Below are 17,525 nucleotides of genomic sequence, written 5' to 3' on the forward strand. Positions count from 1 at the left end.
TAATTTTAATTTATTATAAATGTTATATCACTGTCTTCGATAAAGTTTTGTCTATCCATTTATGGCGCTTTTTCAAAAAGTACTATATTTTATATGTAATTTTTGCTTATTTTTTTGTTTTATTTTTATTTTTTTACATTTTTTAACTACATTAAAATATCATTCCAATAAGTTCTTACAGCTAAAACCTAAAGATGAAGTGACTTTGCTGTCATCTGATGTCTTATTTTGGCTTATTTTAGAATGCTCTAAATTACAATTTTTCCCATTCATTTCTATGTGTGCCCATTTTTGACCCAAATACAAGATTAAGGATTTTTTTACCTCCCACTTAACATTGTAGAATTGAGTCAAAAAATGTGTGTGTTCAGGAGGAAAACTTAGGTAAAGTATCTAAGTCTTGTACCGCTCAGATCAAGGGAAGTATTCTTTAAAAATAAATCAAAACTATTTTGCCCACATTCATGCAGAATACGGTTTCCTCGCAGCTGAAAAGGCGTGTCTGTCTCTTTAAGACACAAGATTATACGTCACGTACGTCCTCGGCCCCGCGACTGAAAACTCGAATGTCATTGGTCCATGCGTGTTCCGCTTGTCGTGCGCGTTCCAGGCGAGTCACCTTGCTGTCCACAACAGCAGAAGTAGACCAGCAGAACAGAAGGTGTCCTACCGAAACCCGAACCAGCACTGCAGCCATGGCATCCGCAGCGCACACGGGCAAACCCAAAACCTCGCCCAAATCTATTAAGTTTCTCTTCGGTGGCTTGGCGGGGTATGTATGCGCCTATCATTCAGCGGCGCTCTCTGTTGCATAGGTTTGAATTGAATGAGCAACTGATGAGAGAGTGAGATTATTGATAAGGGTCATCCGTTATCAGCTGCGCGAGCTAGTGATCAGAATCAGCATAAGGAGTTTATGTGGTGTGTTATGGCTTTTCTTGTCTATTCTGCGAGTTCTGTAGTGAATGGTTTTGCAGGCCCAGAGAAAGCCTGGTAACCCCGTGTCAAAATTTGAACTTCAGAATAAATGTCACGCGTCGTCATGTGTCATTGAGGAATTTACGTTGAAACCTTTAAATATTAAATCCCATGCTTAAATATATTACTACACATGACAGTTCCCTCACACATGGACTCTCTGAAATAAACACAAGACCTGTAACGTTAAATCAATGCTGTTTCTTATACAGGTTGTCCTTGGGCAAATGTTAAAGTCACCATGAAATCAACACGGACAATTCTTGTTCAGTTTTTAATGGAATTTATTATAAAAGATTTATCCGTGCATATAGTCTAATTATCCTAATCTTTATTTATTTTATCCTAATCCTAATCTTTAATATGCCCTCCTAATCTTTATTCTGAATATCTAAACATCTCTGCTCTTTTCTGATGACGTGTTTTCTGCCACAGGGGCGGAGCAACCTGTCACTCACATGAGATCCACCAATAGCAAACCACAACCATCCAAACAATTTCCCATGAACAAAATCTAGATTTTTTTTTTTTGACCAAGAAGCCTTTTCATTCGGATATAGGGAAGAAAACACTATCTCAACTTCTGTTTCATGCACACTTTAAAGGCATAACTGAGCCAACATCTAAAGGTGCGTTCCATTCGACCGTAAGTGGACTGCGAACATTGCGAAGTGGACTTCACAGGGTATTTCGCCATCTTAAGTACGATTCCAATCCGAAGTGAACGAACATTTTCAGTTCGAAGGGCACTGCAAATGGCATAGGGAATAAGGGAACATCGATACAATTGGGGATGAAGGTTACATTTTCATAGTCTATTGTGCGAATACCTACACAAATTAAAAGTGCTGAGAAGCAGTCTAACTAATAAAATGTTTTGACTTTTATTTATTAGGCTGTTTTTTTCTCTATATATGATTTTAAATTAGAAAGCAGAGTAAATAATAATATTTAATATTGTAATTTTATATCATAATCTGCGCGACCCCGTTGTTACCTGTCTTTGATGATTTCGCAGTGCATTCCAAATGAGCGATTATTGACAGCGAAGTCCACTACAACGGATGTACCGTGTTCAGGGAGTAGGGAGCAGTGAACACTGCGAAGGGACCTTGTCGAATGGAACGCACCTTCTATCTAGGATACCATAAATTCACTAGTTTAAAAGGAATTTTTTTTTTTTTTTTTACGACAGCTGTTTTAGGATCCTCAGTCAAAAAAACACTCCTGTTTAAGTTCTAAATACATTTCAATCATTATTTGGAAATAGTCTCACAGATCCTGTTAAGATTGAAAAGCAAACAGGATGAGCAGATACTGGATGGACTGAGATTCCTACTAGTTCCAGTTTTGGGATTCTTCTGAATTTTCAAACTGGCATATTTAATCCTTTTTTTCTTTTTTCTTTTAACAAAGACATGTTTAATGTTACAAAAAGGTTTTCACAAAAATTAAGCAGCACAAATGCATGTCAACGTTGATAATAATAATAATAATACATGTTTTTTTGAACATTAAATCAGCATTTTAGAATGATTTCTGAAAGATCATGTGACACTGAAGACTGTAATGCTGAATGTTCAGCTTTGATCACTGGGAAAAATACCTTTTAACATATTCAGAAAAAAAACATTTATTTTAAGTAGTAATAATATGATAACATAATATTACTGTTATTAGTATTTGTTTGATAAAAAATCTGTAGATGCAGGATATTTAATCCTATTGGGGGATCATGTTGGTCCTGTAGAGAAAAATTCATTTTAGTTGTCCTTATCTTTTTTTTTTTTTAAATTTTTGATATTTTTTTAACAGGTTTCCATTAACATTAGTTAATAAAAATACAGCTGAGCTGTACATGTTAGTTCATAGTGCATTAAAGGGATAGTTCACTTTTGTACCCTCTTTTGATAGTAATTTTTGGTTTTATCTTACCTCAAGGGCATCCAAGATGTAGGTGTCTTTGTTTCCGCAGGAGTTTTAATTTTGATATTTTTAGGTCAAACCGTTCTTGTCTGTCAGTCATATAATGCAGGTCTATGGTCACCACCTCAAAGAGCATGCACAGAGAAGTCCAAATTAGACATGATTTAATGACTCGTAAATGTAAGTACACATTGATGGCCTAAGACACGAAACGAGCGGTTTGTGTGAGAAAACTAGCAGTATTTATTTATATCGTTTTTACCTTTTCACAAAGCGCCCGCGGCCTCAGATCACTTGGACGCAACTGTGGTTACCATAGGTAAAAACGATATAAATACTGTTCGTTTTCTCACTCAAACCGCTCATTTCATGTCTTAGACCATCAATGTGTACTTACATTTACGAGTCATTAAATCATGTTTAATGTGGACTTCTCTGTGCATGCTCTTTGAGGTGGTGACCATAGACGTCCATTATATGACTGACGGACAAGAACGGTTTGACCTAAAAATGTAAAAATTGAAAATACTGCGGAAACAAAGACACCTACATCTTGGATGCCCTTGAGGTAATGTTAACAAGATTTTAATAAAATATTAGTAAACGTTGAAATTAGCAAAGATTCATAAAAGCTGTATAAGCGCGGTTCATTATTGCTTCAATGAACCTTATTGTGAAGTGCTACCGATTTAGCTAACATGCATGCATTCTCTCTGACTTCCAGGATGGGTGCAACAGTGTTTGTGCAGCCGCTGGATCTGGTGAAGAACCGGATGCAGTTGAGCGGTCAGGGCTCCAAGGCTCGCGAGTACAAGACTAGCTTGCACGCCTTGGCTAGTATCCTGCGCAACGAGGGCGTCGGGGGCATCTACACCGGGTAAGAAGGAAAACAACTGTGTTAGGAGACCAGCGTTGTAGATTAGTGAGGTACACTTTCTCACAACAAGGCGAGAATGCTCAAGTACAGAGGAAAGAGTTTGAATGAATTATTGAATTAATGTTTTGTTTTGTTTTTTAATATTAATTTTACCAGACACTGGATGTGAGAAACTAGGGAGCTCTAGCTGGACATCCTTACTGAGTGACTGTAGATGGAGCCCATAGCTTTACACAAGCAGTAAATATCTGATTAGGTTTATATCTGATACTTACATCTCGTGTATCTCTTGTCTCACGCATTTATTCTGTCCCGTGTTTTTAATTGCAGGCTTTCGGCGGGTCTGTTGAGACAGGCGACCTACACCACGACCCGCTTGGGCATCTACACGGTCCTGTTTGAGCGCATGTCTAAAGCGGATGGCACACCTCCCAACTTCTTGATGAAGGCTTTGATCGGAATGACGGCTGGGGCCACGGGGGCGTTCGTCGGGACTCCGGCTGAGGTGGCGCTCATTCGAATGACGGCTGATGGGAGGTAGAAGAATATCATTACACTTCACCATAATTCACCTAAAAGTGACTAAATAAATCAGACTGTCAGTCCAAATTAGAGCCAGGCCGATATTAGGTATTTCCCAAATTATCGTTATCGGCAGTTATAATGGCCGATTATGAATATTTTGTATCATATTTTGATAATGAATATTTTAACAAAATTTGTGACTATCATGTCCAGTTTTGCTGCTGTTAAATAAGCCGAGAATGAAGCAGAATTAGCTAGTAATAGTTACATTATGTTGTTGCTAGAGCCCGACCGATAAAGGATTTTGAAGGCCGATACCGATACAAAAATGTGTTGGTTTTGATATCCGATATTCCGATATATCGGCCGATATTTTTTTTATTTCAGAAACGTGCAACAAAACATTAACAGATTTCCCTAACATTAGTTATTTGTGGTTATTTTTGAGTTTTAACTAAAATAATATGATAGTGCATTTAAAAAAAAACTTGTTTTGTTTTATTGTCACAACAAAACAGACGGATGATAGTGGCATTAGCTAGCTTTGTAGTTAGCTAGTCTATGATAAGCCATAATTTAGCAATGGATAACGTCATACTGCAAATTGTGAAACATACATTTTCAGGCCGAGGAGAGATGATGCGTCTCATTGCTATAACTGTCACTCACTATTAAAGAAATACTTCAGTCACATTGTCAAAAGTTAAAAGGACAGTCAGTCAACTACACTGTAACAACGTAACGTAACTTTTAACTTTTGACAATGTGACTGAAGTATTTCTTTAATAGCGCGTGACAGTTATAGCAATGAGACGTATCATCTCTCCTTGGCCTGTTATATTGAAAATGTATGTTTTACAATTTGTTGCGCGTTTCTGAAATAATAATTAAGAAAAAATATCGGCCGATATATATCGGATTTTAAAACCAATAATTATTTGTATCGGACTTCAAAATCCTTTATCGGTCGGGCTCTAGTCCAAATCAGATTTTTGTGCATATTCGAAGTGTGAACAGCTAAAAATCCGTTTCAAGCTACATCCAAATGTGGTTTGAAGTCCTATTCAAATCGCATTTCTGTAAATCTGTCTCACTCTGACCGCTCTGGGGTGCGTTTCCCAAAACCAGTTGGTTGGTTGGCAATGGGAAATTGCATTGGTTTTGGGAAACGCACCCCTGATCGGATTTCACACGCTTTATGTGACTTTCTCACGCCATTTAAAATGCAAACATCAAGCGTCGTTATAGCAAACATGCTGAAAGTCGCTGCCGAAACAAGGAGGTGTTGTTCCAAAGAACCGGACGAGCAGAAAATGGCAATATGACGGAGATATGTTTACAAACCGACGGAGACAACAGCTAAAACAAATGCTAAATACTGTACATTTTAAATAGTATGTGACCTCCCAGCATCAGCTACTTCACTTCACAGCCATTCACAAATCCTTTCCCGTGGCATCATGGGATAGTTAAAGGGTTAGTTCACCCAAAAATGAAAATTAAGTCATTAATTACTCACCCCCACGCTGTACCAACCCCGTAAGACCTTCGTTCATCTTCGGAACACAAATAAAGATATTTTTGATTGAATCTGAGAGCTCGATCAGTCCTACATAGGATGCCTAAGGGACTGGCTCTTGACGGCCCATAAAGTCATTAAAGAAAAGGTTTAAATATTCCATGTGCCTACAGCGGCTCAATTATAAGTTTATCAAGTGACAAGACTACTTTTTGTGCGAAAAAAACATAAATAACGACTTAATTCGACTATTCCATTACTTCCTTATGGGCGCATGCGCGAGAACTGAGACGAGGACGTTCTTCTCCTTCGACTACTTCTTGTTACCGGCTGCTCACCGCTTAGGAGTTTTACCGCCCCCTACCGTATAAGATGATGTGCTGATATAGCTGGAAGCGCAAAACTTTCTGTTTACAAGCAGAGGAAGATGCGCGCTGTACATACGCTTTTCAATTAGCGTATTTTCCGCACTACAAGGTGCACTTAAAAGCCTTTAATCTTCTCAAAAAACGACAGTGTTCCTTATAATCCGGAGCGTCTTATATATGGATCATCATTTTATACGGTAGGTGGTGGTAAAACTCCTAAGCAGAGCAGCCCGTAACAAGAAGTAGACAAATGAGAACGTCCTCGTCTCAGTTCTCGCGCATGCGCCCATAAGGAAGTAATAGAATAGTCGAATGAAGTCGTTATTTTTGTTTTTTTCGCACAAAAAGTAGTCTTGTCGCTTGATAAACTTATAATTGAGCCGCTGTATGCACATGGAATATTTAAACCTTTTCTTTAATGCCTTTATGGGCCGTCAAGAGGCAGTCCCTTAGGCAGTCTATGTAGGACTGATCCAGCTCTCAGATTCAATCAAAAATATCTTTATTTGTGTTCCGAAGATGAACGAAGGTCTTACGGGGTTGGTACAGCATGGGGGTGAGTAATTAATGACTTAATTTTCATTTTTGGGTGAACTAACCCTTTAAGTGTCCAACACATGCACACTTCAGAATCTCACCAGAAGTACTAGATCATCCGGGTACACTTTTACGAGTACTGAGAATTCAGTCATACTACTTTAGTCACATACTGCTTTTCGCATACTATATAGTTGGGAAGTGTGCGATTTCGGATGCAGCCCAAGCATGCTTAAGCATTCTTTGCCCTTTTTAGGGACGCATCTTGTGACATCACGTCCTGTTTTTGGTTCTTTTAGATGTTGCGTTCATATTTTAGTTGAACAGTGCCAGAGTTCATTTGGATCCACTTGTTTAGTGAGCACTTGTCCGCATGTTCGGTGACTCTCGAGGTTCAAATGTTCTCACTTATTCAAATGAAGCACACTAACACTGACAAGAATCTGAATATGGCGACGTAAGGCTACACTAACACAGAAATCGCACCAGAATTAGTTTCAATCAAACCGAACCTGTCAAGTATGAACACACCCTTAGATTCGTGACACAAAACTGACATGTAAAGTGACCAGCCAAACGAACAACGTTTGTTAGATAATGTTTTTTTTTTTTATGTGCCGGTTATAAAATAAAATACGTTTTATTAAAAATAAATTTAAAAGTAATGTGTAAATTCTATGATACTATATGAAGAGTTCAGATGCAAAAGCCTCTAAATGCCATTTGAAATTTTCTTCTTTAATGATGATTTTTATCAAACTTGTATACTTAAGTTCAGTAATTTCACTTAAATAACAATTAATAGGTAATTATCATTGCCATTTAAGTGAAATTACTGAACTTAAATATACAAGCTTGATAAAAATCATCATTAAAGAAGAAAATTTCAAATGGCATTTAGAGGCTTTTGCATCTGAACTCTTCATATAATAATCCTATAAACTTTTAGTATTATTTGATTGTGTTACTGACTGTTAATATCAATATCATCATCGTTATCTTATTAAAATATTGAAATGTAAATTAAAAAAAAATAGAAATTGTAATAAAGTATCACTCTCTCCTTTATCTCTTTCTTGTCCAGGTTGCCTCCAGATCAAAGGAGGGGTTACTCAAACGTCTTCAATGCCCTCGTCAGAATCACTAGGGAGGAAGGAGTCACCACACTCTGGAGGGTAAGTGTGTGTGTTAGAAGAATATGGTTTGTGTGTAATCTTGTTACATGTGCGCTAATTTGAGTTTTATGTTCTTGCTTGTGTTTTACAGTCACGTATTTTTGAGACTTAAGCCCATTTCACACAGATATGCCGGAAAATCGACTGATAATGTGTGCAGGGATTTGTCCCGGGATCAATCGATTTTGGTTCATTCGCACTGCCTGTGATGTGTTCACACATCTTATAAAGATCCAATAAAGACACGTGACATCGATGTGATGTGTAATGTCTCCTCAGCATCTTAAGTTTGCTTATGATCTCAACACACTCATTTAGTTTATTCAATCATAAATTAGCAATTGGCAATTTCGCTGTGTGAAATGGGCTTTACACTATTATCGGGATTTGAATAAGACGATTTAAGCTCGATTTAAAAGAAATCCTGAAACTAAACTTCTTTTGATTCTTTTACCAATGCGTACTGAAGTGCTCTGAAAGTCAGCTGTGATGCTGTGCCGCCACCACTGTAAATGTACATAAGTTGCAGATAAAAAATGGGTGCCTCAAAATCATACAAACACTAATGATGTGTGTTTTTGTTTTATTTCTAATGTAGGGCTGCATACCCACCATGGCCAGAGCAGTTGTTGTGAACGCAGCCCAACTTGCTTCATATTCCCAGTCCAAACAAGCGCTGTTGGACTCTGGTATGGATTGACCTTCTTTTATCTTATCAGTCACAAACATGTAGTTTCAGCCCTTCTTGAAAATCTGGCTAATTCCAGATTCTGATGGTATCTTGGTGTACATGGTTTGCTGATCTTGGTGGTTAATTAGTTGGACTACCAGTTGGACTTTGCAGAAATCAACCTCGGTCAAGATGGTTAGGGTTGAAAGAACATTCTAGACCAGCTAAACCATCTCCAAAAACCTGCTCGACTGTCCATTGTTTGTGATTTGCTTGTTTCTTACCGAGAACAGCTTTGTCTGTGTTTGCACTAGGGCTGAACGATTTTGGAAAATAATCTAATTGCGATTTTTTTTAACCAGTATTGCGATTGCGATTTAATATGCGATTTAAAAAAAAAAGTTATTTACCTTCTGTATTAGTCGACAAAGACAAGCAATAAATCATTGTACAGTTAGGGATGGGAATCTTTAGATAGCTCATGATCCGATCTACTTTTTTTCTTATTAATTAATCTTAATAACTCTTAAAATATGTATTTAATTACATGTGTAAAAACACATAAAAATAAATATAAAAAACATTTAATTAAACCAATTACATGTTAAGAATTTTAAATAGGCTATATAAAATAATATAGCTTCAAAATATAAAAGCTAGTAAATAAAGAGAAACAAAAAAAAAAAAACATTACAAGCAATAAACAAAGAGTGGTCTCAGTAATATAAAGTAGGCTGTCTGAATGTTTTTCATTCAAGAGCTGGAGTGATTTCCCCTCAGTTTAGATACGATAAGCTGCATTCACACTAATGCATACATCTCTTTTGAAATTGTAAATGTGGTTTGTCCTGTTGGTTTAAGATATAACTGACCGTGTTTACATTAATTTCGCGTCATAAAAGCATTTTGACATGCAAGTACATTTACCAATGAGTCGCTCACGGCCGCATGCACGAGCGCTCTTCACAAAGCACGCGTTAGTATTTTAAAATGAAAGCAGCCTTCTCAGTGATTTTCATGGTTTTAATAAGCCAACTGCATTCCAAAACACATAAATAATGCCTCTGTGAAGCATTTGTAAGGAAAATTCCCGCGGGAGAGAATGCGCACTGTAACGTTATAACATCAAGCAAAGCGGCAAAACCTGTTCAATGAAGCCCGCGAATGTCCTTGTAATTCGGTTCAATCCCGAACTTGTTTTGTAAGGTTCGAGCGGTGTCGTGTGTGTGAGTGAGGAAGAGAGAGAGAGAGAGAGAATAGAAGCAAGCAGATTCAGTTCACGGTTGGTTTCTAAAAGCACGCGCAGCGACATCACGCATCTGTGTTTAAAAACTAAGCTCATACTCGATTCTGAAATTCTCTGAATCAATCCAGGATTGTTGAGGAGAGAATAAATAACACAATAAACTGTTCTTTTCTGAACGCCAGACCGCGTAGCGTGGCAAGTTGATGCTTTATCTTGCAGACTGCTTTTCTCTCGCGTGTCACGTGATCAGTGTAATCGCAGCTCTTGCGATTACAAAATCGCGTTTCATCATATCGCGATTTTATCGCAAATGCAATTAATCGTTCAGCCCTAGTTTGCACGTCGTAATTTAGTTTTTTGGTGCTTGGTTTTTGATTCTCATAAAAGAAAAAGCATTTTTCTGGCATCTGCAAGTACCTGACGGGTGAACTGCTATTATTTGATGTAACAGGTGGAATAATATTTACGTTCATGAGTCACAGGCGGACTGCGGTCGATTAGCCAAGACTATTTAGATTTCAGCCCATTTTGACAGGCACCTGCTTTCAAACGGTCTAGTGCATATTGGGTTCACACTCTGAAGACAGTCAAAGGATTATATTTAAAACGTGTTTTGCAGCGTTTCAGTTGCGCTGATTTGAAGCGATTGACAGCTTGAGTTAATTTATAGGGATCGCTCTTTGCTCTCTTTCTGTATATAGTCTACTTATAATACAAGTGTTTATGCTGCTAAGTGGACCAATGGCCACATGTAGAGCCAGACCGATATATCGGCCGGCCAATATTAGGCATTTTCCATAATATCGGTATCGGCAGTTATAATGGCCGATAAATTAATATTTAAAAAATAAAATAAAAACGGACGAAACACGCTTTAATCATCTCTCCTCGGCCTGTTATATTGAAAATGTATGTTTTACAATTTGCAGTATGATGTTATCTATTGCTAAATTATGGCTCATCATAGACTAGCTAACCACAAAGCTAGCTAATGTCACTATCATCAGTGGAAGACGGCTAACGTTAACATTAATGAGCTTGGAAACCACAATGAACTATTACTGTATTTCTAACTAGCATATCTCTAGTTACAGTCCCTGCATTGTAAAATGTAAGTTATACTTGCGAGGAGTGAACATTTAGACAGAGAAAAAGTATCAAACGTATCTTGTGCAGAAAAGTTAGCTTTTCTTTTACACGTGTGTGAAACCCAACAATATTAAATAAAAAAAATATCGGCCGATATATCGGATTTTAAAATCCCAAAATATTTGTATCGGTATCGGCCTTCAAAATCCTTTATCTCTAATTGTTACAGTATGTGTTAATGTTAATCTTTATAAACATTACTTTATAAGAATACAACATCATTGTTAGCTCAGGTCCGATAAATAATATTAACAGAAACAACTTTTGATTAATAAATGCTTTAGAGATATTTATCATTGTTGATCGTTTTCCAATAGAGTTTGGATCCAATTTTTGTTTGGATTCAATTGTTTTAATTCAATTTTATGTTGTTTTATTTATTTTTTTTGTACTGTAAGGATTATTTATTGTATTTATTGTACACACCCAGTGGAGAGCGCTCCCAATTTCGTTGTATTGTAAAGTACAATAACAATAAAGGCATTGAATTTAATTCAAAGAGTTGATAAATTGATAAGATGGTGGCCATTGGTAATGCAGATGGTGGCGAAATAGACAGTTTTCTTTTTTTTACAAATGAACAGAAACATGATGCAGCACTTAATATGATCTTGCATGATCCGTGTCCTATGGTATACCTTAGTTGACTGCATAATGGAGAATGAAATCTTGCATTTTACTGGCAATTCATCCTTTTTGTGATCAAATTAGAAGTGGGTTGCGTTTCCCATAAGCATTGTATGGCTAAATGGATCTTAAAGACCATTAGTGCAGATGGGTTCTACATTTAGACTTATAATGTCTTTGGAAAAACTAGCCCAGATCAGTTTTGCAGCCCATCCAGTAGTAGCGACACCTATGAGTTTTTCATAATTCAGTTTTCACGTGTTGTGAAAATGTTTTAGAAGCAATGTCTAAATGTGATTCAGATGAACTAGTGATTAACCAATCACTAACTGTTATTTATTTACCCAAGTGTGGATGTATCGACGTGTTGGATACTGAGGTCAGTCTGAAATGGACTGCAATTATCCATTTAAAATATCTCTCTACTTCTGTTTGTGCAGGATATTTCGGAGATGATATTTTGTGTCATTTCTGTGCCAGTATGATCAGTGGACTGGTCACCACCGCTGCCTCCATGCCAGTTGATATTGTTAAGACCAGGTACAGCTTTACTTCCTAAAGAAAATTGTAATTTATTCACCCTCATGTCGTTCCAAAAACCCAAATGACTTTCTGTCCCTCCATTGAATGTCTGTTGGGGAAAAACCAAATGAATCGAGTGGTTTAATTAGGGCTGTCGCGGTAACCGCAATATTGTAGTACAAGTCAACCGCAGAGGATAGCACGTAACCGCAGCAACCGCGATATTCACGTTTTTTTTTTGTTTTGTTTTTTTGTTTTTTTTTATAAGGCTATACCCTTCTTGTTTTGAACTTAATGCATGTGTATTGAATGTTAAACAAGTTCATAACGATAACAAGACTGTTTATCATAGTGATGTGTAGCCTACAGGCTTCACACAGACAGTGAATGAAAGAGATCGGCAGAGCGCGTCACGCGCTGCGCGTGCAATTACCTGCGCCTGTCTTTGAAGTCGTGAAAAGCTTGTCGGGTCAAAGGGAAGCGAAAAATTTGTCGCATCATCATTTTAACGTTCTCTTCACGGGTATTTTCCCATAAATCCGCGTCAGCAGCAGCTCTGGTCAGCATCCCACAACACAAGGAAGCCGAAATAAAATCAGTGAGTCACGCATTGAATCAATGGGTCTCTAATAAGTGAAGCATCAGCTTCAGCATTGCCTATGCGACGCATTGCTGCTCAGCTGAGCCTTGAAAAGTTGAATCTCAAAGTTAAAAATAAATAACATCTTGTTGAATCAGCTTTTTTAAACGTGTTCGTTGAATGAACGGTTCAATGACTCGCTCAAAGTCCGTTGTCATAACAATATGCGCGCTGAGTGAAAGTCTTTCAATGCGCATATACTGTAGACGCTGTTTAGTTTCGGTTACATTGGTTACTGAAAATGTCCTCGTTTTTTTCCACATCGTAAACATTATTTGTATGGCAACAAAAACATATAATTATTTAAATAAATAAATAAATGGCGGTAATACCGCATATCGCGCTATTGAGCCACTCAACATTACCGCAAGGGAAATTCCATAACCGCGACAGCCCTAGGTTTAATCGAAGTCTTATGAAGGAACATGATTGCTTTATATAATGAACATATTTAATTTGGGCTTTTATATTGATCTGCAAACTATGGCATTGAATTTTGGCAAACAGAAGCTCAAGCATGCTTGCTTATATTAAAGGGATACTTCACCTCTGGAAAGATGAATGTGTATTTAAAATGGGTCATTGATGTAAAAGAAATGTGAAATTATTTTTGAATTTGGAGTTTTCTAGACTGAGAAAAGCCAGAAAATGTATTTTTGGCTTATGTGGATGAAAGATAACAACTCCCAGAATGCACTTGCTTCGCTGCCCAAGGAGGCCACGCCTACCGGTGACAGAGTGCAGTAGTTAAACAACAAGTCTAGGCTACTAGTGAGTCTCCGTGATGAGTCTGCCCGAAAATGTGTTTCCAGATCGCCCAAAATGTCCGGGATTGGGCTTTTGCGTTCTACAGTCGCCGTTCATCATGTTTACTGTGGCGAGCGGGACGAGTGAGGGCCGCGGGAGAACGGCGTGAGGCCGGTGGCGTGATTACCGATGAGCGACACCTGTGAGACGCACCGGACTCGTATCTCTCACGGAGGAGCGGGAATTTTCTTACCAATGTTAAAACGCACATCAACCGATCACTTGTTTAGGGTTCATGTAAACACTACATTCAGATTCACCAATCGGAGCGAATTCGGTTAGATTGAAACAAAAGCTGTGCATGTAAACAATGAATGGCGACTGCAGAAAGCAAAAGCTGAATCCCGGACATGGTAACCCCTACTACTCAGCTTTCTCCACAGAACAAGAGCCTGCTAGCTTAGCTTCCAAACAAAGATGGCCGACACTATGTGTTCATTCTGTGAGTGAGATCGCCCTCTATGGGCGGGTTGAGGACATGCGGGACAGACCCGACTACTGACTGTAGTCTTTAGCCTCTGGACAATGACGAAAATGACGATTTTTGTGTCATCTGAGGATTTTTTCCAGACAAAAAATACATAAATCTCTCGTCTCAGGGGGATATGAGGGATATGAGCTGAATGCTAAATCCTGAAGTATCCCTTTAATGTGTGAGAACCAATGAGGTTCATTATCACGCGTCACGCAAATATGCTTGAACTTCTGTTTATTTACGCTGGTCAATGTTTAAATGTGAATAAAAGCCTAAAGTCAATCTGTTCGTCATATAAAGTGACTTGGATTAAACAACTTGATTTATATGGATTTCTTTTACAATCTTTATGAACATTGTGGGTGAATAGACTTTCAATAAAGTGTCAGATTTCGTTAACTATCTTCAATTGTGTTTTTAAGATGAATCGAAGTCTTATGGGTTTGGAACGACATAAGAGTAATTTATGACAGAATATTAATATCTTTAAACAACTATAACATGCATGATAACTAGCGATGAATATGTTTACTGAAGCCGACAGTTAGTTAATCATTAATTTCCGTTTTATGGTCCAACACCAGTGTGACAGATTTCAAACCTGCGATTGCATTCACAATAAAGGCTTGAATCTACAGGTGAAACTCGAAAAATAAGAATATGGTGCAAAAGTTGATTTATTTCAGTAATTCAACTTAAAAAGTGAAACTAATATAATATATAGACTCATTGCATGCAAAGTTAGATATTTCAAGCCTTGATTTGTTATTATTTTGATGATTATGGCTTACAGCTTATGAAAAATCCACATTCAAAATTAGAATATTGTGAAAAGGTTTGCATATCTGTAAGCCATAGTCATCAAAATTATAACAAATAAAGGCTTGAAATATCACTTTGCATGTATTAAGTCTATATAATATATTAGTTTCACCTTTTAAGTTAGGTTGGAATGGTTAAAATCACAGCAACTGTAATCTCACAATTGTTGCTGAAAATTCAACATTTTTGTTAACCATTTTGATACTGTATACATAAAGTTAATTATTACTCAAATATTACATGACAATCTCATAATAGAGCATGGCACTATCATCACGTTCATGAATGATAAAATATAACTTGATTTCAATGTAACTTACTTTGTATTAAAAGCATCTGCCAAATGCATAAATGTCCAAGGTATCTCATTCGATTATTATTTTCATTTTTACAACTTGGACGCAACCCAAAAGATAAGACTGCACATAATAAATGAGTCACTCATTAAATAAGACCCGACTTGAAAACAGAAGACTCAAAGCATTCATTTTTGCTGATTCTGGTTGTTTTCTGAGCAGCAGGTTTGAGTAGATGTTGTGCTGGTTATCCAATGCTAACATACATCTCATTCTTTTCAAAAGAATCCAGAACATGAGGATGATTGATGGGAAGCCGGAGTACAAGAATGGTTTGGTATGTTTTCAACTCACTTAGTCAATCTCTGTTTTAAGATACTGATCTCAGACAGCCTTTCAGTCACGTTGGTGTAGGGAGAAATCAGAAATGTATCAAAGCTTTAGGAAAAGCTTAAACAAAATAAATAAAGAAAAAATCAGAATTGGTATATAAAAACATTTCAACTACCTATTTTTATTTTAAGTTCTATAAAGTGCTAAGTTTTATAAATTCTAACAAGTTTATGTCTGGAAACTTTGAAAGCAATTTTGACTTTTCCTCGTAATTCTAGGTTTACATCTTGCCATTCTAATTTTTTTTCCCCAGAATTCTCGTTTACATCTCACAATTCTATTTTTTTCCTCTGAATTCTCAGTTTTTATATCGTAATACTGACCCTTTCAACCAGAATTCTCACTTTACATCTCACAATTCTAATCTTTTTCCTCAGAATTCTCAGTTTAAATCTCGCAATTCAAATTTTTTTCCCCAGAATTCTGTTTACATCTCACAATTCTAATTTTCCCCCCAGAATTGTTTACATCTCACAATACTGACCTTTTCCCCTACAATTCTCAGTTTACATCTCACAATTCTATTTTTTTTTCCTCAGAATTCTCAGTTTAAATCTCGCAATTAAAATTTTTTTCCCCCAGAATTCTGTTTACATCTCACAATACTGACCTTTTCCCCTAGAATTCTCAGTTTAAATCTCACAATTCTAATTTTTCCCCCAGAATTCTGTTTACATCTCACAATACTGACCTTTTCCCCTAGAATTCTCAGTTTACATCTCACAATTCTATTTTTTTCATCAGAATTCTCACTTTACAACTCGCAATTCTAATTTTTTCCCCCAGAATTCTCAGTTTACATCTCACAATTCTATTTGTTTTCCTCAGAATTCTCAGTTTACATCTCGCAATTACATTTTTTCCCCTCAAAATTCTCAGTTTACATCTCACAATTTAATTGTTTTTCCTCAGAATTCTCAGTTTACATCTCGCAATTCTAACTTTTTCCCCCAGGATTCTGTTTACATCTCACAATTCTCTTTTTTTCCCCTCAGAATTCTGTTCACATCTCACAATTCAAATTTTGTTCCTCAGAATTCTAAGTTTACATCTCGCAATTTTTTTTTTTCCCCTCACAACTTCCATTTTTATTCTGTGGTGGAAATAGGCTTCCATGAAAACTTATCTTGGAGGAAACCAAAAGACTTGGTAAACAATTGATTTGCTCTGAGTTGCAGGTATTCGAGTGCCAACAGTAACGTTTAATCAGCAGGTCCGTTGGGATGCCATGACTTTTTCAGTCCCATTGTAATGGTTAAACTGGATAAAATGCGAAGTAAAGTGAAAATACACTTGTGCAATAATTAAATGTCCTTTATCATTATGTTTGCTGTTAGTGGTATAGTCCTCTGATACTTCCAGCCTTTCTCTCATTCTTTTTCTTTTGTCTTTCTTTAGGAGGTATTGGTGAAGGTCATAAGAAACGAAGGATTCTTCAGTCTGTGGAAGGGTTTCACTCCTTATTACGCTCGTCTTGGGCCGCACACAGTTCTTACCTTCATCTTCCTAGAGCAGATGAACAAGTTCTACAAGATCTATTTCCTTGACTCCTAGATATGTCCGTAGGGTCATCAGGGGACAGCACAGGCCATACTTCCACATTGTTTTTCTCCCACATCTGGTTCCCAGTATAGTTTCCGGTTTTAATGGTTGGTAACAGAACCAATGTATGCGCTGGATTGTGGCCCTTTGCTGTGGTGGTAACTGTGAAGACCATTTGGACTCTTATATTGCATAGACTGACTGACCACATTCTAGATTGAATTAAATGAAGGTATCGCTCACTCCAGTAAGACCCTTGTTTTAGTTTTAAATGATATTTATGTAATCCCTTCCTCCACACAAACTTTTCATCCTTGAAGGTCAACAACTGTACTGACTTGTCAACAGGCTTAGTTGTAACTTGTGAGGAATCTTTGTCAATACAGATGCAAACCTCTATTCTGAGTGAATCATAAAAGACTTTTCTCTTT

The 17,525-nt window shown here is 37.1% G+C and overlaps 1 protein-coding gene across 1 annotated transcript; it reads left to right on the forward strand.

Moving 5' to 3' along the window:
• The first annotated feature begins 586 nt into the window (after positions 1-586).
• Positions 587-17,525, forward strand: slc25a11 (solute carrier family 25 member 11). Its single transcript, XM_039662093.2, has 8 exons — positions 587-772; positions 3,629-3,781; positions 4,112-4,318; positions 7,815-7,905; positions 8,504-8,594; positions 12,038-12,137; positions 15,445-15,496; positions 16,951-17,525. Exons 1-8 carry the CDS (start codon positions 696-698, stop codon positions 17,104-17,106), a joined length of 927 nt encoding a protein of 308 aa, XP_039518027.2. The 5' UTR covers positions 587-695; the 3' UTR covers positions 17,107-17,525.

Source organism: Pimephales promelas, chromosome 4 (assembly GCF_988280905.1).
Source record: "Pimephales promelas chromosome 4, fPimPro1.hap1.1, whole genome shotgun sequence".
NCBI classification, from domain to species: Eukaryota; Metazoa; Chordata; class Actinopteri; order Cypriniformes; family Leuciscidae; genus Pimephales; species Pimephales promelas.